Raw genomic sequence first — 25,772 nt, 5'->3', positions numbered from 1 at the left:
AATAGTTTTTCCTGATCCGGAAGTATTTCAGGTCTATTCGGAGTAACCTTCTCATTCAAAGTCCTCACCAAGTAGTTTAGCTTTTTCCCAAAAGTTACCTTTCTCTGTGCATTTGCATTGGAAGCCCTTCTGAATCTTGTCAACAATGTCAATCATATTCCCTTTTCTTTCCTCAATCTCTCTGCCGAGAGAGACACCCTTGTTAAGTGCAGTTTTCGAGTTTCTTATTAAATATCGATTTATTGAAGAACAGCCGTTCGGGGCGCGGTATTAAGGATACCAGCCCCTATATTTTGAATCTGCTATTGCACTCTTTGCAATCAATGTTCCCTTGCAGAATGTGGATGATATCATTTTCTTTATCTATGGAGAATTAAAGGAACATCATGGACATTCTTTATTTCCTTATGCAGCTACCCTTTGAAGATGATATACTACTCGAGCGTGGAAATTGAGCTGCATCTTCTTTCTACAGGTTGCATCCGTACGAAAGCGTACAATATTTTGATATCCCTGTTTCGGATTAAGACGACTTTGAACGGCACAAATTATTTTTAAAGACGGAAGTTTCGTTTGCCTGGCATTTGACTGTTGACTTTTTTTACATTTTTACTTGACAGTCGTCAATCAAGTTAATAACGGAGCCTCAAATTCAGGACCACCTCTTCTGATTGCCAAAGTCATAGCTATCGTATTATTATATTGTCCTTCATCGCTTTTTTTGCAGCTATCAAGCAACCCGTTTGGATGCCCTTGATGGAATTCGTGTTCATCGTGCAACCGCTAATCAAAACCTGCCTCAAATAGGTTTAAACCACGTTTCGATGCGATCCTAAGGGCGGAAAACTGGGTGAATGACGAGCGGTTGAAGGGCAGGCGCATCGCAGTCTGCAGTGATAGCCAAGTTGCATTAAGGGTGTTGAGTAGTCCTTTGATCACCTCGAAAATCGATTAGGAATGCAGAAACCGTTTGAATTCTATCTCTAAATTCAATACGGTGGAATTAATCTTAGTTCCTGGTCACTGTGGTGTAAAGGGAAATGAAATCTCGGATGCTTTAGCGAAAGAAGAGTCAATCTCCTCCATGCCGGATAGCATCACATTCACTAACGGAAATACTGCGATACATTAACGAATCTGGGATATATGTAGTCCGCCGAGCCCAAAATCAACCATTTGGAATTGGATGGTCGCGAGTGGATGTGGAAAACTCCCAGTGGGAAATTGCATGCATGGAATGTAAAGTCACCCTTTAAATTTAGCGAAAATTACATAATAGTGTAGGGAAGTGTGATATCCACTGGGTTCGGAACACTTCACAGAATCCTCGTATATTGATAATTTGAGAGCCGAACTGTCGGCATCTGCAGAATGGTTGGACATGTATGCTTTGATTATTGTCTTCCAACAAGACAATGATCCTAAATACACTGTCTAAGCAACAAAAGCGTAGTTTCAAAACAACAATATTACAATTCTTGAGTGGGGCCCAAAGTTTCAGACCTAAATCTTGTAGAACCGCGATGGGGAGCCTTAAAGAGATCGGTTACTGGAGTGACGGGAGTTAGGGAAAATTTGACATTCCCGTAAATGTGTAGGAGGGCTGTTGATAGTATACGAAGATTCAATACTGTGCTGGACGCAAAAGTAGCGAATAAGTTCGTAAATGCATAAAGTAACAAAAACGGTCACGCAAGCGTTTTTTTATTTTATTTAATTTTTCGTCTATAAGTGTTAATACAAGTGAAATGAAATGCTTATGTTTAAAGAAGTAAAGGGAACTTGGTACAAAAACCTGTGCTGTAACATCAATATGTTAATTTTCGCGAGACTGTTTCTGCTGGTAGTTAGGTATTTTACTGTGCGAAGTTATGAATTTCCAACATGAAGCAATGCTATCTGCGGTTACTTTGGAGTACTACCTTCTTAACTTGTTCAACTCCACTTGCCCCGTCTTGTTGTATCGTAGGCATTGTTTCTGTAGGGAACCCTGCGAACTACACTACATGTCTCCATCCATTCCTTTGTAGAGCATGAAATACACAATTTCTTTCTTCTTATTGTTCTCCTATTTTATGTTTAATGCTGGCTTGGTGGTAATCTCATAATGACTTGCTCCGATCTAATTGGAGCACTTCGTTACGTTAGAAATCAATCAATAAACTAGCCCTAATCGCCAGCGAATCTTATTCAATTAGCTTCCTAATCCTTTTGGGTATCATTTTACGAGACGCGCTTCATTTTAATCGCATTTATTCAAGAACATAATTCTATTCTGGAACGACAAGTCACTTTGCGGTTGTTTTAATAATACGAATACATCAATATCCGCAAGTTTTCTATCCGAAATGCCTCGATTTGGGTGTTATTATCATTCTATTAATGTTTTCTTAACGAGGATTGCTATGGCAAAACAAAAAGGAAACAAAATTCAACTACTAAATAAAAAATACTTAAACCACATGAAATAAATGAAAACGAATAACGTTTTCCGTACTGATACACAGCTCGCATTCCATATTGGCGTCTTGAAAATAATAAATGGCAAGTTAGGAGAAAACACTTGAGTCGCTCAACCTGTTTAAGCCAAAATTGCAGTCTGTCTAAGAATTTAGGAGCATATAATTATGTGAATGGTCATCCCGAGCAGTAGCTGAATGGAGAGATTTATTCCTCAGCGCAATCACTTCACTACACTACTAACCGATGGCATTCGTAAGCAATATGCATGAAATTGCGGGGATTGTTTAATGGTATAGTGGCAATTCCTATTCACTCAAATCAATATTAAAATAAAAACAGTTCTGCTAATACTTTCGGACAGTAGAAGCCACTTTATTTGTTCCAATTTCGTGTCGGGTTTTATATGATGACAGCTTTATTTACAAAATTCCCGTTCTCGTGTTTCGATTACATAACATTCGCTAAAACATCTAGTGGGGATTAAAATTAAATAATAATCTCGGTATCACCCAGCTCCTCGTCACTTGGCAGATCAATTTTGCTGGGGTTGATGTAGTTAGGATCGATGGGCTCCAAGCCAGCGGCCTCCCGTCTTCGAAGTTCCAGATATGCTTCACGTTGAGACCAATCCCGCAATTGGTTATCGGGAAGGTAGGCCCAGATAAATGTACCCCATACGAGGCAGAGCGTTACAGAGAAGAAGAATGAAGATTTGGTTGCACTCCTGTCCTCGGTCTTATTGCCGAAGTCGAAACCATAATTTACCCAATTTTTCTTCTGTGCAGCGGCTGTTTCCGATGTGGCCTCAGGTTTTGGGCAACTTGCAATTGTGGCAGTGTCACTCTTTTTCTGTGAGGTGGAAATTAGGCGGGCATTTCGCAGGACTTGCGAGAGACAGTTTTGCACAAGCAATTTATTATTTAATCGGATCAAAGCCGCCATTCCGGACAAAAAATCACCACTCTTGGAAGGTTATTTCACTGTTCGGGAGCAGTTGACAGCGATGTCAATATGACGATTCTACCAACTTTACAATGCCGATTTTATTTCCTCCGTTTTGTATTTGTATTAGCAGTTTCTAAAAAGACATGTCTTCAACGAAGCAATTAAATCGAAATCACTATTATATGAAATGTAATTAATAATGGAAATTACCCCCGAAGAGATGTTATATCAACTATTTATTGGTATTTAAAATTTCCGCTGTAAAAATTGAACTCCACACAACTGAATTCATATGACTTCATTGGTTCAGATTTCGTGCAGTTGTGAGAAATGAGAGCTGTCATCTGAAAATTTATCAAAATAGAAGAAATAAAGGAGAGGACAGGGATGTTTCCGACCAATTAGTGAAGATGTGAGTAATTAAACAGGCAAAGGAATGTCTTAGCAACTGATCGTAATACACGGTAATTGTTTCGTTATTTCATTGACGTATAAATTCAATGGCAGTGAAGAGTGTTCGTGAAATTTGTTGAATTGATGTGTTGTCATCGTTCAAGGACGATTCACAACTTGCCATTTATTCATGTCCCGAAATTGTTGTAACAACACACTGGAGGCGAAACACAAATCAATTTCTATTATATAATTAATATCAAGTTTACTAGTTGCTCAATAGTAAATGTTGGGCGAATAATTTGCAAAGTAGCGAAGATTTGAAGTGATTGCTAGAGAAATTCCAATGCAATAAGCTGGAGTGAATAACTTGGCCTTTGGAGTTGGGGGCGGTGGTGTTGAGCCAACTTATTCTGGTGATTAGATTTAATTGCATTTGCCGGGCGGACTCAAGTTGATTTTCGGAGTGTGAAATACCGATTAGATATGCTAGTGGTACTGAAGTGACCGATAACGAGAGGAATCGGTTTGTTCTGCGATTGTTTATGTTGTCGTCGAAGCAGCATGTAGTGAATAATATATTCCTCAAATCAGACGATGTTATGTCAATTACATTCGTAAGTCGTTGCGGCTAATAAAAACAGTGAGTACACCACTGCAATCATACTCAAAGTGTAAACAAATTGTTGCGTGAATTAACTTTCCGACTCTCCTTCAGTTCGTATATTCATTAATTGAAAATTCTCAAAATTGTAAATTATTTTCAAATCCACTACAGCCGGATGTAGTTACCACCGAAGAAAAAATCCTTGTCATTTTGTTATTTTGCTAGAGAGGTCTCAGCGCGTCTGAAAAGGAACAAGGATTAGCTACGACAGTACGGCTTGGATGACTGACAAATATGTAGGTGTATTATGAATTGGGAAACAGATAAATTTTCCTTTATATGAAAAGCGTAAGGAATTATCCTTATTTTGAGAACTAGCTGAGAATCGTGATGAGAGTCCAAAGGATTTTCTACCAAGTTTAAAAGATGTTCTAAAGAGATTACGTAATATTGACCTAGCCACCCGCAAATTTTGAAACTATGGAAAGACGTAAAATAAATAGTTTTGCTTTATATAAGGACAGTTTTTTTGGTTACAACTTAGGTTATCAGAAAGCCGAACTTTATTACTGACAGGTAGGATATGTCAAGCATTGAAGAAGGGCGAAAATTCCATTGCTGGCTTTCCCATTCAGTAACATTTATTATCCAATGATGATCGGTGATTGAGTCGATCTAGAACCACATGGAGCAGAACAGTCATGTCTACAGGGTGTCCAGAAGGTAGAAATTTTAATGGTGGATGGTACAAATTATTTGAAGAAAATTGGTCCATGGAATAGGCACTCTATCTTTTACCGTTATAGCGTTTTTCGGGAATAGTGTCAAAAAGCTTGACCACATCCTCTAGACAAGGCGGTATAGAGAACGCCAGAGATAACAAGAAAGAAACATATCGTCCACAGAATGCGACCATGTTGGACTTCTTTTTGAACATCTCCAGAATGCCCCTCCGGCGCAAAGGAATCCAGATGCACTCCCTGTTCAGACTGTCGTAAGCTTTTTCGAAGTCGATGAAGAGAAAGTGAAGTGCTGGTCGATACTTCGCGCAATATTCCAAAATGATGAAAGCAGAATGATGTCAGCAGTGCAAGAAGATCCTGAACGCAATGCGCCTGCCCTCTTCCAACTAAGGTGCTTTTTGATCTTTCTTTGCGATGGTAGGGAGCACACAGATTCCTTCTAATTATCATACTCAAGACTTTTCGTAATCTTAACTATCATCGCCCTTGCTTCACTCATTGACAAAGATAGCAGATAGACAATATTTACTAATTGAAGAAAGAAGCAACGCTGCAGAAACTATAATCAATTTTCCGGGAAAATCTTCAAGCCTTTGTCCTACTGAAGTGCGTTATTGGCCAAGATAATTATGTATGAAGGAGCAGTTCGTGTTCCTATGTTAGTGACTATCCATTTCATCTACAAGAAATGAAACTTTACGAGATGCTATACGGTTGCCAAACATGATGAAGTGCTCCTTCCATCTTTGTAACTGATCGTTATCATGAATAAGCAGCGTCTTTGGCCGAGGCACCGGTAGATTTGTGGCCACTTGTAATTTCTTTCGTTATGTAATATACAGTTCGATTTCATCCCGCGCCCCTTCTCATACGATTAGTTGAAACGCAACTGATCTTATGGCGTGCTCTGTGCTCCAGCAATCTGCACCAACGAGACCTCCCTTCATTATCGGCGTGGTCACTAACTCCGTGTTTAAAGGAAATGAATTCTGGCTGCCTTCGATGCAATTGTTGAGGAGCCTACGCACATTTCGAAAACCAACTTGCGCCTTAATGTGATAGCCAAAGGGCATAACCGATAAGTCTACTTAACCGAAGCATGGACAGCGTTACTCTAGCATTTCTGTAACATTGCTTGATTTGAAAAGGCAAACATTCCGATGATTTTTAGAATACGATCTCAGTCGTGTGGCTTCCTCGACTGACTTCGCAGAAGTGTATCCTGTTACCCCAATTTTCCAAGACCTTGGCTCGGTCGTTATTTGCCTTAAGAACCTGGATAATTAATGGATTGTTGGCATAACGTCGGTCCTCTGTGCCACCCCTACAAAGAAAGTGTAACTGCGTCAAATCCCAGCTCTGAGGTTGCCAATTGGCATCATCGAGGCGGCTGAAAACACGAATACCGAGTTGGCTAAAACCGAAGACCAACCCAATCCATATCTTTAATTTACGGCCACAAAAAAATCGTTTATCATGGCTTTTTTGCGCTAACCGTTGATCAAAATGGCATTTCCAGCAACATCTTCAAAGATGAATGGGTCAATGATCCAAAATCCGCACCAAAGTGTCACTCACTGAGAATCCAGTGGTCTCTCGCCGATCAAGTGCGTGTTTGTCGATCCCCAGATTTGCTTATTCACATATCCGTCGAGATCAAAATACACTTCTTCAGAAAATATGATTTTTTCGAGCAAAAAGGTTGGCCATTTCAAATGGGTCTAAGACCCAAACAATAACGAAGCAGATGGTTGTGTGCCTTCAATATCGGAGTCAAATGAACCCTGTGAATAATGCGAGGATTTGGTGAAAAAATTGCATCAAGCAGGTACGAGTCGGTGTTTCAGGATTGAGTCGCAGACTAGGCTAGGTTGGCATTACGAACTATTTGCACTAACTTGCGTACAGCAGGGGTGTTGGGTGCCTGATTTGGGCTAAAACTTCCTTTCAATAAACGCACTGTTTGGGCTACTCAATGTTGACTTGGAAAATAAATTTACAATATTTCCCAACGTTGTTTAAGCGTAAAGGGATTAATTCTGTTACGGATATGAGGTATCCTAATTCCACATCCACTTAATGTTAGGCCGAACCAAATGGAGAGCAACTTATCCCCATGTTGGTGGGCGCAGTCGACGCCCCACTGGCGGCTGTGAAGGATGGAATAAACTCGTAGCATTTAACAACCGCTGACTCCAGATGGCGAAGGTTGTACTCATGAGACATTCACTAAAATATTTGATTAAATTTCACTGATTCATAACAAAGCGAGAAGTGACGAATAATGGGAATGAATTCAATCGAATTGATTGAAATGAACCCGCTTTATCTATGACTGTTCGCTTTATTGAATTGAATGTTGGCATTCAAAACAATGAATAGGGTGGAATATGAATGAATTACAGATTTACTGAATGTGATGCATTCATTACTGAATCAAAATGAATGAAGTGAAAGAAACAGAAGAAGGAAAACGAATCATTTTGTTTCAGTTATAATAATTGTTCTTATTGCATACCACATATTATTCATATATTGTTCAATATGTTAAGACTTTAATAAATAAATTAATGGAAATATGATATTTACCGAAATTGAGATGGGAGTACATAATTGTTTTGTAATAAATATCGATATGTCGGGAACCACTTATTCCCTTCATCAGTGCTACAAGTCGGATTTATAGATATCGGTATTTGCAAGTATAATAAATAACTAGCGGAAAGCAAAAGCAAATCTTAGTTCTTTCAAATAATAATGAAACGTTCCGATTTTTGCGACATGCATTTCGTTTTTATTAAGGTTTTGTGTAAACACAAAACCTTATTAAAATCGGTTTACCGTCTGTCTGTCTGTCTGTCTGTCTGTCTGTCGGTCTGTCCGTCTGTCTGTCTGTCTGTCCGTCACACGCATTTTTCTCGGAGACGGTTACAGCGATTGATACCAAATTTGGTAGAAAGGTGGGAACTGTGAACGCTCACACATACGGTGAGTTACATACTTTTACGTTGAATTTAAGGGGGGGTCCCCATACATGCAAAAGGGGGGTGTAAATTTTTTTTTCATCAAATATAGTCATGTGGGGTATCAAATTAAAGGTCTCGATTAGTACTTTTCGAAGCCGGTCTTAGTTTTGACATTTCTTGGAAACGTGGGGAGTGCGGGGGGTTGAAAGTGATCATTTCTTTAAGGGGGCCATTCTCAGAAACTACCAAACCAAAAAATCTGAAAAAAATCAGGAGGCTGCCACTATATGGTGCCTTGGCTCCGAAATACCTTTCATACCGATATCTGTTCAAATAAAGTTAATAATAGTATATTACTATAATTTTTTGTAATTGGCTGGAAACCCCCCTTAAATTCATCCTAGTGGCACGAAATTCTGCAGTGATGTAGGCTATAACGTAGAGCATGATCGTACTAAGTTTGATGGAAATCGCACTATTACTAACAAATTTATAATACATTGAAGTTGTTGCTTCTTTGAAAATTGAAGACTATCAATGTCAATATCACCCAAAAGTGGACATATGCAAATATTACGTGCTACGTACTAAGAAATACACAAAACCTTTCGTACCTGAAGCGTCCAGCTTCCGGTTTCCCGACTTGTTGTGATTCAATTAAGAATTAAAATCTTTATATGTGAAATTTTACAACAAGCAATTTACAAGATGGGTTTTCTTAGGGTAGGCAAAATCAACTGAATGATTTTTTGCGTATTATCTCAACAGAGAGATTGAATGTGATCCGATCTAGATGCCTTGTTGGTTGTTTAATTTTTTTTAAATATGACATATCCAACAATTCTTTGAATTTTGATGTGATTGCATAAATCCATGATTCATCTTTGGCTGAACGATCTGCTACTACCGTGACAATTGCTTTACGTCTTTGAAATTCTGGAATGGTTCTCACTATTCTGATTATCTGATGCAACATCAGTTGTTGGACTGAAAATATTGTGTTGATTGAGTTGAAGCCGTTTTTGAAATTATGTGCGCTTTCAATTATGTGTGAAATTGTCGACTGATATCATTGGTGACCACTCCCTCGACACGTATATACATCAGTCTAGAGTTTCCGTCCCTACTAAAAAGGTTCACCCGGGTGCTTGAATCCAGTAACGCTTTGCATGATGCGCTCTGCCCGTTATCTCCTATTATGCCGGCTTCACACGTTTGCCACTTGCCGCAAACTCCAAGCCTCCACAAACGTTTGACAGACCAAACATCTCCATCCACACGTTTTCAAGTGCGTTACAGTTTTCTGAGCAAATTCCCTTTGATTAGTCCAAAAAATCGACACTCGATCGGATCGGCGGCGAAGGTTTGAAAACCTACAGAAGCCAACACTTTATCCATTTTGCGATGGCTTGTTGAGGTGGATCCGACATTAGGTTAATTTGTGTGGCGCGCAATGAAATGCAAATCAAATTCTTATTGGCGTTGTTGGCCAAAAGATTTACACGAATTGGCTGCATGTTCTTCTTGGTTTGATATGTGTTGCAGGTCGCATTCGAATTGTTGTGCAACATTATGTTTGTCTTACTGTTGTCCGGCTTGGTGATAGTTAGATAACAAAAAATATTGAGTTTTCCGATAATGTCGGAAAATTTCTTTTTTATTTTTCATATATCCGTATTTCGAGGATCAATTGTCCCTTCCTCAGTGAATCTTAGTCTCCTTTTCGGCGTTATCATAAAAATTAGTCCGTATATTTTCTAAATATTGCCTTGTATTACTTGGGTATTATTTGTAATTCCCTGTTTTGAAATTTCGTTTTGAGGCATTTGGCGCACACCGCGAATTTCTTTATTAACTTCCATTTTTGGGCAACGGTTGCTTCATTAAACTTCGGCATCAATAAGCTCACGAATCTTGTAAATATTGCATTTGTCAATGAGTGTGTCCCTTTTCTCTATTCGAAGCCCTTGATCTTAAGCTCCCGCATGCATTTTTCTGACATCGTTTTCAAAGTTTTAACGCAGCAGCAGCTCGTCGCCAGTTGGCTAAGTAATTTGAACATAAGTAAACGGCGATTTTCATAGCGTTTGTTTAACAAACCACTTTGTGTAGGTTATCATATCACCACATCTCTCCGTTTTAATAATAATGTTGGACCTTTTCCTTTTGTAGGGTCTCTTCATTGATTTTGCCCCTTTTGCATTTTCACTAACCCCTCACTGAGTAAAGCTCACTTTCTGTTACTCGAGTCCTTTTGGAAGTTGGCCACCAACTAATTTATCAGTTAGCCAAACATGTATTGTTACTAGCACTTTAACAACGTCCAGTATACTTTGAGAAATTATAATTTGGCTTGTAGCACTTTAATGAGAATATGGATATGTTGCGATATTTTTGGTAGCCAATTAACTTTTACAATGAGTCGTTATATATGAAAGAATTAAGAAGCAATTTTTCTTTACAAGCCAGAATAAGTTCCGATTCTCACAAAGTGCTGACACAGCCTCTGTGTTTACGCGCGAGTTATGTTAACTAGTCCACAAAAACAATAATGTTGAAACGATTCTCTTACAAAGCGGTAACAACTATGACTAAGTTGATAGTATCCGATTCTGTTTATTGTTTACAAAGTACTTACTAATCGAATAAATACTGGAAAAAGTTAACAAATTGTGGAAGTGGCAAATTCCATTGGAAACGACTAATAAATTGTAAAGATGGCAAACTGTGTATTTTCGATATTCTTATAAAATTGCATTGGAGACACGATGGGAGGATGTACGATCGGTGGGTATTCGTGCTGACTGCCGACCTAAGTGAACACGCATTGAGAGAAATATTTTAAGATAATTATTACATTGATAAACATTTGTTAATGTGCAATTCTTTAAAATAAGAATGAAACACATACCTTAAATTAAGTACGGACAGGATAAATAAGCCGGTAGTTTATATTTATTAATGGTTTACCCATGGGGAAAAAAATAAAATTAAATCGAAACTTGAGAATTTTTAAATTGGTGGTCATGTCCTTTCTACAATGTGCCTGATAAACGGTTTACAGTGCACACATATCTAAAATTAGCAACTGCTTTGGAATAGCAGTAAAACTATACGTCAACTCTGAAAATTTATTTTTTCGTCGCAAATGTTTTTCTGTGCGACGCATCTTGTTTATAAAAATTGTAATATTTTAATCGCTAGAAACATCGCAATCGTTGAGATTGTCCTGGATACCAACTGTTCCAAAACCTCGACAACTGTTCGCACTTCTACCAGAGGAAGCACTTTTTCGATGATAACAATTCAGTAACCCTTTTTTGAGTTGCAAACTTTCTTACATATCGTTGTGAAGCGGGCCACTTGCTCGTCAAAGTTTGACTACGACGTTTTAATGTATATACCTGCTGATTTGAAGCATAGCTAGCCGCTCGGGAATGATGCAGTTTTCATAACTAAGCGGATTTTTCTCTTAAGCTGCTCACGTCATTTACTATCATAGCCTGATGAGCCAAGAAATTTCAACTTTTTCGGAATAAAGTGAAAGTAGAAGTTAACATTATTCTTTTGAAAAAGAAAACAACATGTTAGAAATTTCTAGGTATCACCAAAACTGCTTGCTATAACATTTCATTCTAGAATGGTTTTTCCTTTTTCTTCTTTTTGGATAAGCCGAATATCTTCTCTTATTAAAATCGTATGTGGATCTCTAGAATTCTTTTTCCGACTTTCCTACAGTCTTGGCGGAGTCTCCATATTTCTATCTAGTACTAACAAGCTTCCACGAAAAAAATCAAAATATGACTTTAGCATATGTGCTTTGTTAGCGTGTCATATTGGGCAACGATAAAATTGACTAACATTTTTCTTTCACCATTTTTTCATTATTTTTCGCTTTAGGGTTTTCTACTTTTTCCAGGGATTCCAATGTAGGTCTGTGTTTTGAATTTAAGACCTCAAAATTTGATCCGACATAATTCTTTTACTATTGCCTCATTAAGTTTGGGAAACTTATTTCTCAGATAGTGAAATGCCTCATTATTGTTAAAAAACGATTTCACAGAATTTTTCATTAAGTCCACTTTTATTTGTAGTAGTGAAACCAATATCCTATTTGGGTGGACATATATCACCTTCTGGTGCCCAAGTTTTTTATTCTCTAAAGTGGCCAGGTTTCGTTTTTGTTGAGGTCTGGTGTAAAACAAAACCTTATTCAAATCAGTGTACTGTTTTCTGTCTACCTGTCACACGAACTTTTCTCTTAAACAGCTACATTGATTGAAGCAAAATTTGGTGGACATAGCGGAACTATGGAATCCCAGTGAGTAGAACGAATTTACGTGTACTTTAAAGGGGGGTTTCAATTAGTACTTTCACGTACTTATTTTTGTATATACATGCAAGTGGAAATGTGCACTCAATGTGGAAACACAAAACATGTTATACCTAAAGCGTCCAGTTTCCGATTTTCCGATCTGTTTTACTTCTCTTCGCAACTTTTGCTCCATTTACATAAAAAGTAAATTTTGTATACATACAATACATATGAATTAAGATTACTAATGATACTGTATTTTGCTGAGGATGTTTCGCATATTGTTTCTTTCATTTTCCCGACCGAGGTACTAAGTGTGTAAGGGATGGCTTTTAATTTTTTTTACTACTGAAACTCATTCAACGACTGTGAAAGTGTAGCTTTTTTACTTTTGAAACATTCATCTACTAGTTTATAATTCCACTTTCGAAAGCTTCCCATCTACTTTCAATTATCTGCGGCAGGGAATACGCCTTTTTAACAAACAAACTAAATTTCCCTGAAAAATGATTGTGGTTTCGGTTCGTTACTAATCATCAGTTTCATTTTTGTAAAAAATCTTGTTGACCAGTGTAATTATTCTGCCTGAGTACCAATTGTGTGCTCATACACATAATCCGGAATTTAAAATTCCAATGATGTCATTGTTAATTTCGAAGTAGCGATATCACAATATGATCAATTTAGAAGTGTGCTGAACATTCATTGAGTTGCAAGTATTGTGAAAGTATTAACAACGAAGTAAAACATTTTATTTGTTCTTCCCCACAGGTAAACAAATATAATGGCTGAAGCAATAGTAACAGACTGGTTAGCAGATTATTCTGCATTAGAGCCCTCCGAGCTGCATACTTTTGCTGCTATGCATGAAAATAATCAGGAAATAGCTGATGCATTGTATACAATCTTAAATGAAAGACTTAAATACCCAGATGTGAGCGAGATGAATTTAAACAAAAAAGCACCATTCTTATATATTTGAATTTTTCAGTTAATACATTCAATATGTCACCAGTTTTACAGTTTTTATCGTTCGGACGAGGAATTCTTGAAAAGATTCACGTTACAATTCATTCCAGTACTAATTTATATATACCTTTCATCAGTAGCTATGGGAGATAAGAAAAGCTGCAGAAGCGTAGAGACCCTATTAATAAGTGTATATAACGTAGAGGTTAGCACAGAAGACGGCGGTCAGAAAATAGTCTCATTTCGTATGCCGGTGTTGGCGCAAGCCTCCATTTATCATGAAGTAATTGCAAACAGTTTTTGTCTGTGAACACTCAATACTGTAAATATTTTATAGGAAAAAAGTTTACACACAACAGATCTGCGCAGATGGGAAGAAAATAGCAACCGCGATGTGAAATGGGGTCCGCTACCGCAAGTTGAATCAATAAATGCTCAGAATCGGATGAAAATTATGACGGCCCTCTTATTTGCATATAATCAACAATTGTGTCTTATGCAAAAATGCACTCTCCTTCATCTGTGCAAAATTGCGTCGCAGTTAGTCAATCAAGGGTTTTCGAAACCAGGCCATGCACACCGTTCTTCGTACGGAACCGATCCAAATTCGACGATCATGCCAAAGCCTACTCCTCGTATCCCAGTCTCATCGCAATTTCTTTTAGAACTTGTACATGCTATTTATTTTGCAATGTTCAATGAGTTTGGTTCGATCGCGATACAGACATTAGATGATATACATAATCGTGGATGCTATGAAATGTTTTCTGATTTAATTATTGTTACAAATGCTATACGAAATTCACTTCATGCGAATCCATCAGGTATGCAATAGGCAGAATCGATAAAAATCTACAACAATTTCACCAATTTCACTTTCTTATTCATACAGGCCAACCGAGTGATGGCCCGATGGGATTAAGTGTAGCACTAACGCCAGCTACAAACACGGTAACCGTTTCGAAATCAATGATTACAAATGCGTCATTCCGAACGAAAAAACTGCCAGGTGAGTAAATATCAAGAAAAATATTGAAGACTAACCAATGTAATACGTATGGCACGAACTGATCGAAAGGACATTACTAGACATTAGTTCATTAGAAAATTTTAGGGTTTTTCTTTGTTTTTTTTCTGAAAAATGATTAAATTTTCCAATGGACTGGTATGTTATAATATATTGGTTATTGGTGAATGATGATTGCACATTTATGCATCCCTTTTTCTTTGTTTTTTGGTCCAAAATAAGATTTTTTGCACATCTATTCGTTTTTTTATTTTTAAGTACAAACGAGAATTAGTGTATGTCATGTAAAGAGAAGCTAATTTATTTCATTTACGAATTTGTAACCATATATACGAACTTGTTTAACTGTCTTTCCATGCATCAAACGACATTATTTCTTTTGTTGGTCAGGCATGGTGTATTTGCCTACTGTATGGTTTTTAAAAAGTTGTCAGCTACGAAACAAGTCGTATGATGATATTAGCTATATATTATTACATAATATTAAAAGCGTATTTTTACATTCATATTAAAATATTTTTATCTTGCTTAAATTTCTATATGTCCAAATACAACAATTGCATATTAAATTATTAGACGATCTTGACATGGAGTTCCTGGCTAGTTTGCCCAATCAGCATCAAATCGTAGATAGAATTGAAGCCGGTGAAATGGGTTTTACTAGTGGCGATGAGAACCCCACTCACAAAGATTTGAGCAAGAAAGTGGATATGATAAACTTTCGTCGATGGAAGAACTGGGGATTTAAATATAGTCCCGGTAGCAAAACTTCAAGCATTGAAGAAGAACCAGAATCACCAAAAAAATCGCTCTCGTCATCGAAAAATTCGAGTCCGAATGCGTCGCCGAAGCATAAAAAATTGCCACTGAAAGACGAGGTGCTAATGTCGTTAGCTACAACAGTGCGGCGGAAAAAGGGCCCAAACGCCTCGAATAGCAAACAAAGCAAGGATAATCGTTCCAGTGCCGGGGCGCGTCTATGCCAGACGTTGAGCGATTCGAATGAAGAGTCAGAGGATGAAATGCACGCGCTATTAGGGAACGGCCGACCAGCTAGTATTCATGTTGTTCAAACGGCCGGAGGCTATACTATCCTTAACAAATAGTACGAGTTGGCAGTTGTTGAGTGCGTCTGCAACACTATCTCACAGAAACTCATTTATTTCACATTTCATTCGAGCGCTTTGGATATTTGTAGAAATTCGTTGAATGTCAATCAAGTAGACCTGTTGTAAAAACTTCCCTTGTCGTAGAGTGAATTAACTGGAAGAATGAAATATGAGTCTTTGGAGAATAGGCAGCAATACTTTTAGAATGTTTGGCTGGGCCAATGTAGGAGCTTCTGAATTACTATATACTTAAATAATTAGTGTCTTATTAGAAAAATATCAAGCGTTGAATGCTAAAATGTTGATGAAACGCCTCTTATAAACACAAACATATTTCATTGTTCCATTTATTGCTTGAAAATATTCTGTATGTTTGTCAACCCGAATGGAATTTCAACGAATTTTTATAAATTTCATCACTTTTCACATCGTACATACATTGCTTAAACGCAAACACAATATCTGCCTTCTCGTCATTCGTGTTAACTGCCCTCAATACGTGATATAGAAAAAACGAAATGCAACTGAGAATAAAGAGTAATTAATAATAAGGTATGGGATACAATTTGTTGGTATGGTATTGACTTTTTTTCTAATTCTAAACTATTTTCCGTCCACTATTGAAGCATTGGCACAAATTCAAAAGAATGTTTTTGCTTCGAATCGTGTTTAATTTTCTCCTTTTTTATTTTATACACTATTGGTGACTTTTTAACTTCCTACCTCTGAAACATCAGTTGTAGACATGTCAAAACATATTCCTGCTACTGCAAAAACTTGGCCAAGACAATAATTGGTAGAGAAATCTGTCCAAAAAAAGCTTTTCATGCAGTTTGAAGCCTGTAACTAAAACTTTTAATGTTGATTTTAATATTTGCTTCCTGAATCATAATCATGACGATCATTAATTACTGGAGGTGCCTATCCCGACCAAACCGACTGGTCTCGTTATGAAGCTGGCGGAAATATCTGTTGAAATGTGGAAGTATTTACTGCGACATTGCTTTTTGTGTGAATATCACATGATGACAGTAACATTGTAAATGAAAGAGCACCGGTGGACAATTGAATAATAAGATCTGTATAAAAGCAATTTACCATACATGTTTGCTTTAGAAATATTTAAGGACACTATAAAAAGTGTTTTCCGCAGAGCACAATCGAATTTATTCTTAGGTTGAGATTTTTTATTAGAAATTGAATATCGATCCAAATTGTAGAATCGTACGTTGTTCGAATTAGTTTTTTTTATGACCAACATTTTTTTCATAAAATAAAGGCCCATTTGTTTCGGTGTCCTTCATACATTTATATATTTTGTCCCTGGTTGTCTGTTTAATACAGCGAGACGAACTATATAGTAAATACCCCAAAAATAAATATGAATCTCCATAACCTTCCTGTGATACGCATTAATCATAATTTGGGAAATTCATAAAATTAATAGAATTTGGAATGTTTATATTTGCATTTTTCAATCACTTCTACATAGTTTCACCTGGTAGATGTGTCTGGAATTAGATGCAGATCTGACAGCATCGAAGAAATTAGTTTTCTGTTTGATTGAATTCGGACAGATATCATCTGTGGGAAAAATTGGTATAATAAGCCAGAAGCGAGATGTGGGACTTTCAGGTTACTGTAGATGTATGAATAAACTCTTTACCTCGGCACCGACAGAACGTGGCCTAAATACGACAGAACATGTTGTTCATATTGAAATTTTGTTCGCATCTATAATTTTCACTGCAAACAAACTTTAAACATTACTGCCTACTCGACGAGTCTGGTGTTGAGATACACGAAAAGATAGGGCTTTTGGGGGATTCAGGTTATTTAATTGTCAAAAATACAATTCTGCCTTATTGCACTTTTGTTAATAAAAGTAAAATCCCAGAAATGTCACTTATTGTGGGTCCTTGTATTTTTTTTTTAAATTCATTAGGAAAAGTATACTATACTGAGGAGTCAATAAACGTCTGATTAGAGTTTCATTACCGCGTATTTTCCCTAAATGTAATAGCTGTCACATAGATACCTCTCAGTCCAAAAAATCGATCCATAAAACTCGTCAATAATTCAAAATGTATGAATTTAGTTACTTTTATGAAGCTTAATTGACAATTGAGTTGCTATAAGAATTTATTATAGTTGTTGATGATTTGTTTTGTTTCTCGAACGGAGTCCCTATGTTCCCAGCAGACACGATAAAGCTTTAGTCAATTGAAGCTACAGTGTCTTTGATTAGCTATTTTGTAGCTTTTCTAGGTTAAGTTTTGCTATATAAGATATGTAGACACGATTAAAATATAACGAAGAACCTTAAATTGAAACAGAAATTAAATTATTTAAGAAAACGCTAATTTGATGAATTTGTGTATGCTTTTAAGGTCAAAAACGAATCCTCGAAAAAAATTATTTCCTACCTTCAAGTGAGTATATCTTGCAATTGAAGAGGACGTCCTTGTTTATCACTTTGAAGACGTCGATTGCAAGTTTCCTATTGTCGACTGCTCTTTCAAGTTTAAAAATTCACTCTTTCAAATCCTTATCGGTAGAGTTATTAACTGTCTTGTTCATTACCTTAATGAATCGTCAGTACCTTCACTTTTGCTTTTAAGCTGATATACTTCGTGAATTCTTCCATTTGCATTTTGAATGCTTATTTTTCTTGTTCTTTTTTAGGCGTTACCTCTCTCAGAAGCGGCGTTAGTTTGTCTTGATCGATTGCGCCGTTTTGTTCGGTCAAAACCCTGATTTGGAGAGAGTCGACAGGTTCTTAAATCGCTATCTAACGTATCAAGTCGTTATTTCGATCGGCCTTTTGGTCATTTCCCATCGACGGCCATGCTCAGACAAATCGTAGCAAATGAGTTCTTATCAGCACAAATTGCATGTACATACTATTCCCATATGGTCTCATTATGGATTAGATCGTGGCGTGTTATGAATCTTTGTCTCCATTGCCGTGAGGCGCCGTTCATTATCAGACGATCAGAAATAACGTCAGTTGTGGAACGCCACTTAATGCAAGTTGCGCTAAAGCATGAAGCAATTTCATAACGCAGTTCACAATTGGTTGATAGCATTGATCCGAGATATTTGAATTGCTCAGATCTCGGAAGGTCGCTACTAATAACAGTGGGTGTGCCTGTTTCAAGGAAGAAATTCATGAACGATATCTTGAGCCTTTCGTTATAGATAAAATCCAGTTAACATGCTGCAATGAGGGAATTATTTAATCTATATGGGTGAAGATAGTTCAGCCCGGAAAATCTATAAGGGCAATATCTATGGTAGAAGAAGAGAACGTGGTAGATTCTCTCTTAGATAAAATTATGTTTAGAATTCCTTACTAAGCCGGGTCCGCACAAAAAGTTCCACAAACCTTTCTTGAATATTATTAAGAAAACACAGTCCTTGGGTTAGACAAAACATCGTAAGCTAATAAGCGCAGCTAGTTTCTAGGTTTTGTTATTGCATAATAAAATGGAGCAGAAATTATTTTTTATAAAATGATTTCGAACTGCAACTTGCAACTCCACTTTTATACAATATTCACCTTTTTTTGACAACAGCTCCTCTAACTTCCCAACATGACACCACAAAAGTAACTGCGATGAATCCAACTTTCGACGCCATTGGGGGAGTCAGAGTTCGACGATCAGTTCCGAATTTTTGAAAGAAAAAATAAACTCAAACAATTGTCTAAGAAAGTTATACCCAAACTCTGTGTCATCTTAGCAGAAACATTTTCTTCTATTATAATGTCTTTTTTTTTTGAAAAAGAAATGTTGTTTCATCTGTCGTTAAATTGGAATTCATTTAATTTTGACAATAAAAGCTTAATCAATCTGAGTTTCCACCGGACATCATTTGACTTTGCTTGTTTGACGAATAAATCTTGTAGTTATTAGCCTGGTATCGCAAAGGGTTTTCATGAAAATAATGTTCAATTAATGGATGTATGTAACACTTTAAGGTCTTTGGTGTATGGGTACAGATTTGTGCAAGGCGAAATTGTTGGCAGAGGCGAGGATTTGGCAAAATTGTATCTTTCGCAATGCTGCTATTACGTATATAATGTTTTTTCTTACTTAAAGCATTTCGATGTGGTATTGTTTGTTTAGTTCCATAGAGTATAAAATCATCTCCAAACCGCAAGAACCACAAAGTACAATAAAATCGACACTGAACTCTCATAAAAAAATATGATAGATATGAAAATGTCAGGTTTACGAAACATTAGACCAATGTCCATCCTTATTATTCACTACCTTACTTTGAAATCAAACCTTCACAGTTGGATAAAATGATGACTGCGTTGGTCTGGTGCTCCGATTTGAATTAGTATTGTTACTATTAGTAAAGAAAACTGTTTTGATGCTGTTTATTCCCAAAGAGCAGGAAAATATTTCTTGCTAATATCTCCCTTACAAATTAATCTCCTTTCAATAACTTAATTAAATCATCTACCGAAAATAGATAAATTCAATAGTTAAGAATTTGTATCAAATCGACACCAAGGGATGATTAGCGTTAATATAACAAAAATGTGGCTTCCATTCTAGTCCGAGTTCATCAGATGATAAGGCAGCTGGTAGCTCAGGGCATTTGTAAACTCACATTTTAGCATTGGATACTACTGCGAAATAACTGTACGAAAGAGTGATTTAACAGGCATGAATGATTCTCTCAATATTTTGACGCAAAGAGTCCATGGATTCATTGTCACTGAATCCTTCTTATAGAAGTTTAGTCAATTATAACATCAGGGCGGTTTATTATAACGGCTCATTTAACACGCTTCACACACACATGCATAAGACGAATTTGTGATTTATCCCATGCTTTGTATATATAGAAACTCACCGCTATTGAAGTAGCATGTTGAGCTGCACTACTGAGGTTGTACTGCACATCTGGTTTGTAGTCCACATTAACATTCAAAATGCACTTTTCCACTTCTTTGTGTGTATTTCAGAGATAAAGTCCATAACCTAGTTAAGCATGCTGTATAATTTGCTCACTAACGCAATTGTCTAGAAATTGAAATCACTGGCAAATACTCTCCGAAACATTATCGATGATTACACATTGAGTTTTGTTCTTTTCTTTCAAATGTGTTTTGCAGATGATATACCTATACAAGGGGCTAAGGATGAAGGTGGTGCCTTGATGAGTATTACAGAAGAAGCTGGCGAACAAACAGCGAATGTGGGGAATCGAAATACGGTAGTGCGTTTAAGTAAAGATGGTTTGAAGCCGCATAAAGCGCTAATGGCTGGTTTCAAAAAGTCAAAAGATAAAGAGAAGGAAAAGGATCCGAAACCGGCCTCAGCGAAAAATGGAAATATTAGTGACATAAAAGATACCAAGCAACCAACAAAACGCGATAAGCTTGCTAGTCGAGGATCAGTGCAGCTTACAGCAAGTGGTGAACTGGATGTTTTGGAAAAATCTAGTCCATTGGCAAACATTAAATCAAAGATTATCGACTCTACGGCTAACGTTCCAAGTGCAAATACAACCAGTATAGCTGATATAATGCCGTTACAAAACCTAACAAATGGCGGTTTCAACGATGAAAAAGTGGGGTCGGATTCAATTACCAACAGCTGTGACGCATCTGATTCTATCGGCTCGAGCACAGATGTTTCCAGCAATCAGAGACCATCTCTAGCACTTGTTGATCCCCATGCGCATATTCAAATAAGTCAGGTTTAAAACCGAAATACTATATTTATTTTATATTGTTTTGATTAGGATGCCTATGCAACAATTGTTATCTTTTTTAGTTTCACGTTTTATTATTATTCCACGTGGCATTGTAAGCATACAGTACTTGTAACTGTTTGCAAAACCTAGTTGTACTGCAAACAAGTGGAATTTCGTTAAGTTTGCTATAGTCCTGGAAAATTATGTCATCCTTTATTGAACACTTGTTGCAAAATTATGACCGTTATTATATAACTAAACTCAACATCAATTTTTCATTGTTTTTAGACTTGTTTTAAAACTGTAAAATTACAAAATACAATAACTATTTGCACATTTTAATATAACTTCATTTTTCTCTAACAATATCAACTACGCCTCGCGAACTATTGGCAGTATGTTCCAATTTATATAATTTAATCCGTCTCCTTACTTTAATTTTCGTAGCCTAATAACCATAACACACACCCTTAAGAATCTTTTCTCGGAATATATGCATAGGACGGAAGCTTTGTTTTTACGGATTGAGGGATCGATAAGATGATGTTTAACATTCAGTGGAAATATATATTTATATACATACTTATTGACTATTTGATGACTTAGATATGAACAAAATCTATATGTTAAAAAGAATATATATATTTAAAATTGTTGGGTTGTGCTGATATGCCATTTGTGAGAACTGTATGAATTACCATGTATTTTCCCTTTTGGACTTGTATTATATAAATATAAAAAGGTATATATCGCTTCCCCATATTGTAATAAAGTAAAATTGTACACTACACTGCCTTTTTCTGGCAGAGAATCGAAAAGTAGAAAATCATAGATTATTCCTTTGAAGAAATCCGGACATTTTAATATGAATACTCATTTTAGCTAAACCTTATGCGAAATTGAATTTCAGTTTGGGTACAAAGTATTAAGTGCATTTAATTTGCGGACTGGTTGATTTAAACTTGTAAAATATGTCTGAATATTTATGTAAAAAGGGTTTAAGAGAAATATATGAAATTTGAAAAGGAGATCAAATCAGTAGATAGATTACATTACATTTAATGTGAATATTGTACATATTGCTAATTTGGTCAGAATGAGCTAACTTTTATGGTGCGTCGAAATTTTAGAAAGTTTTTGTTTTTTTGTCAATAATGTGAACATTTTTTGCAGTATGAAGTGAGTGGCCACTGATGATCTCATGTTGCTCTTGTTATTTGGTAGCGATTTTCCCTTAGTTTTCCATTTTTGAGCGATGCGGATCTCTGGCAATGCTCGAAATACCTGAGACTAACTATCCCCTTCTTCAGTGAAGATAAAACACTGAAGAAGGGGACAGTTGGTCCCCGAAATACGTATTTGTATAGATTAGATACTTTTAGCCAATAAAATGGAAAAGTATCTCTGTTTTCGGGAGTTATTTATTATAAACTTCGACGTTCATCCGGGAAGTACACAAATAATCAAATCATGTTTGTATAGCTGCACACATCAACCCGGAATATTTTTGAGTAACGAAAGGGTGTATATCACTATGTACCAGTCATCTCAAGAATTTTTAGTGATATAGCGCTACTTTATATTTTCCCCCACAATCCATTGTGTTTCAGTTGTACAGTCATTGTATTATTTATGGCTTATGATGCACCATGGTTGTATTTTTAAGGTGAATAAAATTTGGTGGTCATATGGGGACTATGAAATCCAAAGTATACAGTGAGTGACATAAATTTGTGCGGAGTTTCGAGTCGGAGTAGAATTTTTTTCTTCAAATCTGTATAGGATATCAAATGGAATGTCTCAATTAGTAGTTTCATGAGCAAATTTTTGTTTTAACATCCACCGTAAAATAGAGAAGTCAAAAACTATAAATTTAAAATGAGACAGGGATCAGTTTCAAAAAACACAAAAATCTGTAAAAATTCACGATGACGATGAAATCTTGGCCTAAAAATACATCTTGTTCCGATATCTTCTCAAATGAGCTTAATAATAGTATACTATCAATTTTTTCAAAATAATATGAAGCCAGATACTAATGGAAGTGGACTACTATCTAAGCAGTAGTTTCCAGAACTAAATAGTAGTGCAAGTGGTTCTTGAAAAGTGATCGACAATTGAAATAAATTTTAACTATGCACTGTAATGCACTCAATATTCCTCACACCTGAAGCGTCCAGCTTCCGCTTGTTTAAGTATATTCCTGTTCCAGTTGCTACTGAGCTTTTTTTTAGCGATTATCATTTGAAGACGAAAAAATGTCCGATATTGAATGTTAATAAAAAACCCGATATTACCACAGCTGAAGCACAGACAATATATTATGTATGCTTGTTATACAAATGTCCAGGAATAGCTTATTGTAAATTATGAATACTGGTAGTTCTTGGAGATAACACGTGTGTTACCACTATATTATCAGCTCGCCTGTCCTTTCTGGCTTATTTAACGTCGTTCGAAGCCGTGCTTGAAGAAATACATTTTGTGGAATAAGTACCCGAAATTTTTAAAGAAAAACACATAAGATCGAATTTTCATCCAAATTTATTGCATTGCCTTGTGATGTGATCTATCTAAGGTGATACATTTATGCCACTCATGCTCTTTTTACAAGTCCATTTTCGTGTTTCTTTTGTCAATTTGATTTTATGACAATTATCTCAAACCATGTAATATCAAAATGAGTTTTTGGAGCAGGAAAAACTCCATTCGGTGCTAAATCCGTGGAGAACGATGCTTGGTCAATGTCATTTATCGTGATAAAAAATCTGTTCACAATAATGGCTTCTTATCGTGGTGCAAAATCCGAGAATTGTTTGCTTACGACGACGATTCCCCTTCAAACGCTTTATTGTCGGCCTTTTGGGAGAAATTCAAAATCAACCACGCCACGGCAATCAAAGTGTCCTTTGATGACTATTAGCGAATCTTTCCTTTTCTCTGCTTCTTCCGTGGACCTGTTTGTATGGAATACTGATACACTTCTCATCTGTCCTTATGGTGCGTTGACGAAAAAAAAGGTCTTCAGTAACTGATGTTTAGTGCTGTTTTTGTAAAAAATCGATTCTTTTCGAGCAAGTGGTTGATATCACACGACTCATACTCAAAACAAAAACTACATTTAATTGACCTGTCTCGTGAGAATTGTTCAGTTCACAAGTTATAATATCGATTTTTGAGCACAACTTCCTTCCCTCTATCAAAGTTTTCATGAGTAACCGCTCGAGGACTGATATGAGTGGTTTGTATCATATTTATCATCATCATATGATTTAGTGCACACTGTGCAATGGACGGCTGGGGCGTCAGTTTCACCATCTCGTCGTTGCGCCTCGGGTTCGAATTCCGGCTATAGTCATGGATGCTTGTGATTGTATAAAAGGATTAGTACACAATGGGCCTGCTAAAGCCTGAGTCGTGGAACTATGATTCCTCCTTAAAAAACACAAAATGTTAGGCAAGATCATTGCTCCAGAAAATTATGTACGGCGAAAATCGCAGCTGCTCTTGCGGTAGACTAATTGATTTGCATTGAACAGCATGCAGTAAATATTTGATTGTATGTTGAAATTTCACGAAAACACTTCTGCATCAGGCTATCGCAGTGGATATCTCCGCAAACTATCAAACATCCAAGTTTCGTATCCATGTTACTTTTCATGTGCGTTATGTAGATAAACATCTTTTGGGCCATTAACTTTGCTCCAACAGAAGTTTTGGCAATAGGCGTAACTTTTGCCGGAACTCGAATGTAGCACCGCGATTAGGACTGACTTATATCAATGAATGATGTTTCAACACCTAAACACTACTTTAGGTCTCCGATGTTAAGATGCAAGATATGTGCATGCCACTTTGTAGCTGGCGTACTGTACTTGAAGTCGCTAATGTAGGGTTATCACTTGCACATCACTGTTTGATGATAATGAAATTGAAGCACAATCTCATTGAAAATGAAATGTTTAAAAAAGTATAAAATCATTCCAGCTTGTTGATGTATTGTATGTCCTATCAAAGTTTACCCATCGTGTGCAGATCCGTAGATGGCACTGAGCGGTTATTAAACCCATCAGTGTCATCATTTTGATTTTGTTCATTTTCAGGATTTCTGTGTTGTTTTTCTTTTTCGCTGGTATAGATGTTTATTCTTGTAAATACCGATATTTCGGGAACCATTTGTTTCCTTCATCACTGCCAACAAGTCTTCTGTGGTCCGTTCATTTGTAAAGCATTAATTCGCTGTAACACATTGCTGTTTCCCATCGATAAATTATAATAGTTGTTTGATTTCCCGCTACGTTATGATTTTTTCAGCTGGGAATTTCCTAATTCCAAATGTCTTGGTCCGTAAAGAGTTGTTGGGAACGTTTCTTGTAAATGAATCCACTTTTCTTATTGTTGTCAATGCTTTGCTATACACTTTAACATTAACAGTTTTATATATCAAAGTTCCATATATGAATTAGCTACTGTTCTGTAATCCCTTTTAAGATTTTGTGTGGGGCGTTTCACTATTT

The 25,772-nt window shown here is 36.5% G+C and overlaps 2 protein-coding genes across 3 annotated transcripts; one reads left to right on the top strand and one right to left on the bottom strand.

Moving 5' to 3' along the window:
* Positions 1–2,808: 2,808 nt before the first annotated feature.
* LOC119654144 (NADH dehydrogenase [ubiquinone] 1 beta subcomplex subunit 11, mitochondrial) lies at positions 2,809–3,487 on the bottom strand. The gene has a single exon (XM_038059309.1). The coding sequence runs from the start codon at positions 3,403–3,405 to the stop codon at positions 2,950–2,952; it is 456 nt and encodes a 151-aa protein (XP_037915237.1). The 5' UTR covers positions 3,406–3,487; the 3' UTR covers positions 2,809–2,949.
* Positions 3,488–3,718: 231 nt separating this feature from the next.
* On the top strand, positions 3,719–25,755 carry LOC119654114 (hyccin). Of its 2 annotated transcripts, XM_038059286.1 has the most exons (7): positions 3,719–3,820; positions 13,204–13,366; positions 13,424–13,684; positions 13,739–14,225; positions 14,294–14,410; positions 15,005–15,511; positions 20,672–25,755. In XM_038059286.1, the coding sequence occupies exons 2-7, from the start codon at positions 13,217–13,219 to the stop codon at positions 21,262–21,264; spliced, it is 2,115 nt and encodes a 704-aa protein (XP_037915214.1). In that variant the 5' UTR covers positions 3,719–3,820; positions 13,204–13,216; the 3' UTR covers positions 21,265–25,755. The 2 variants fall into 2 exon arrangements, with proteins under 2 accessions (XP_037915214.1, XP_037915207.1); XM_038059279.1 differs by lacking the exon at positions 15,005–15,511.
* Positions 25,756–25,772: the final 17 nt, after the last annotated feature.

Source organism: Hermetia illucens, chromosome 1 (assembly GCF_905115235.1).
Source record: "Hermetia illucens chromosome 1, iHerIll2.2.curated.20191125, whole genome shotgun sequence".
NCBI lineage: Eukaryota > Metazoa > Arthropoda > Insecta > Diptera > Stratiomyidae > Hermetia > Hermetia illucens.
This window is presented reverse-complemented; position numbering and strand designations above follow the sequence as displayed.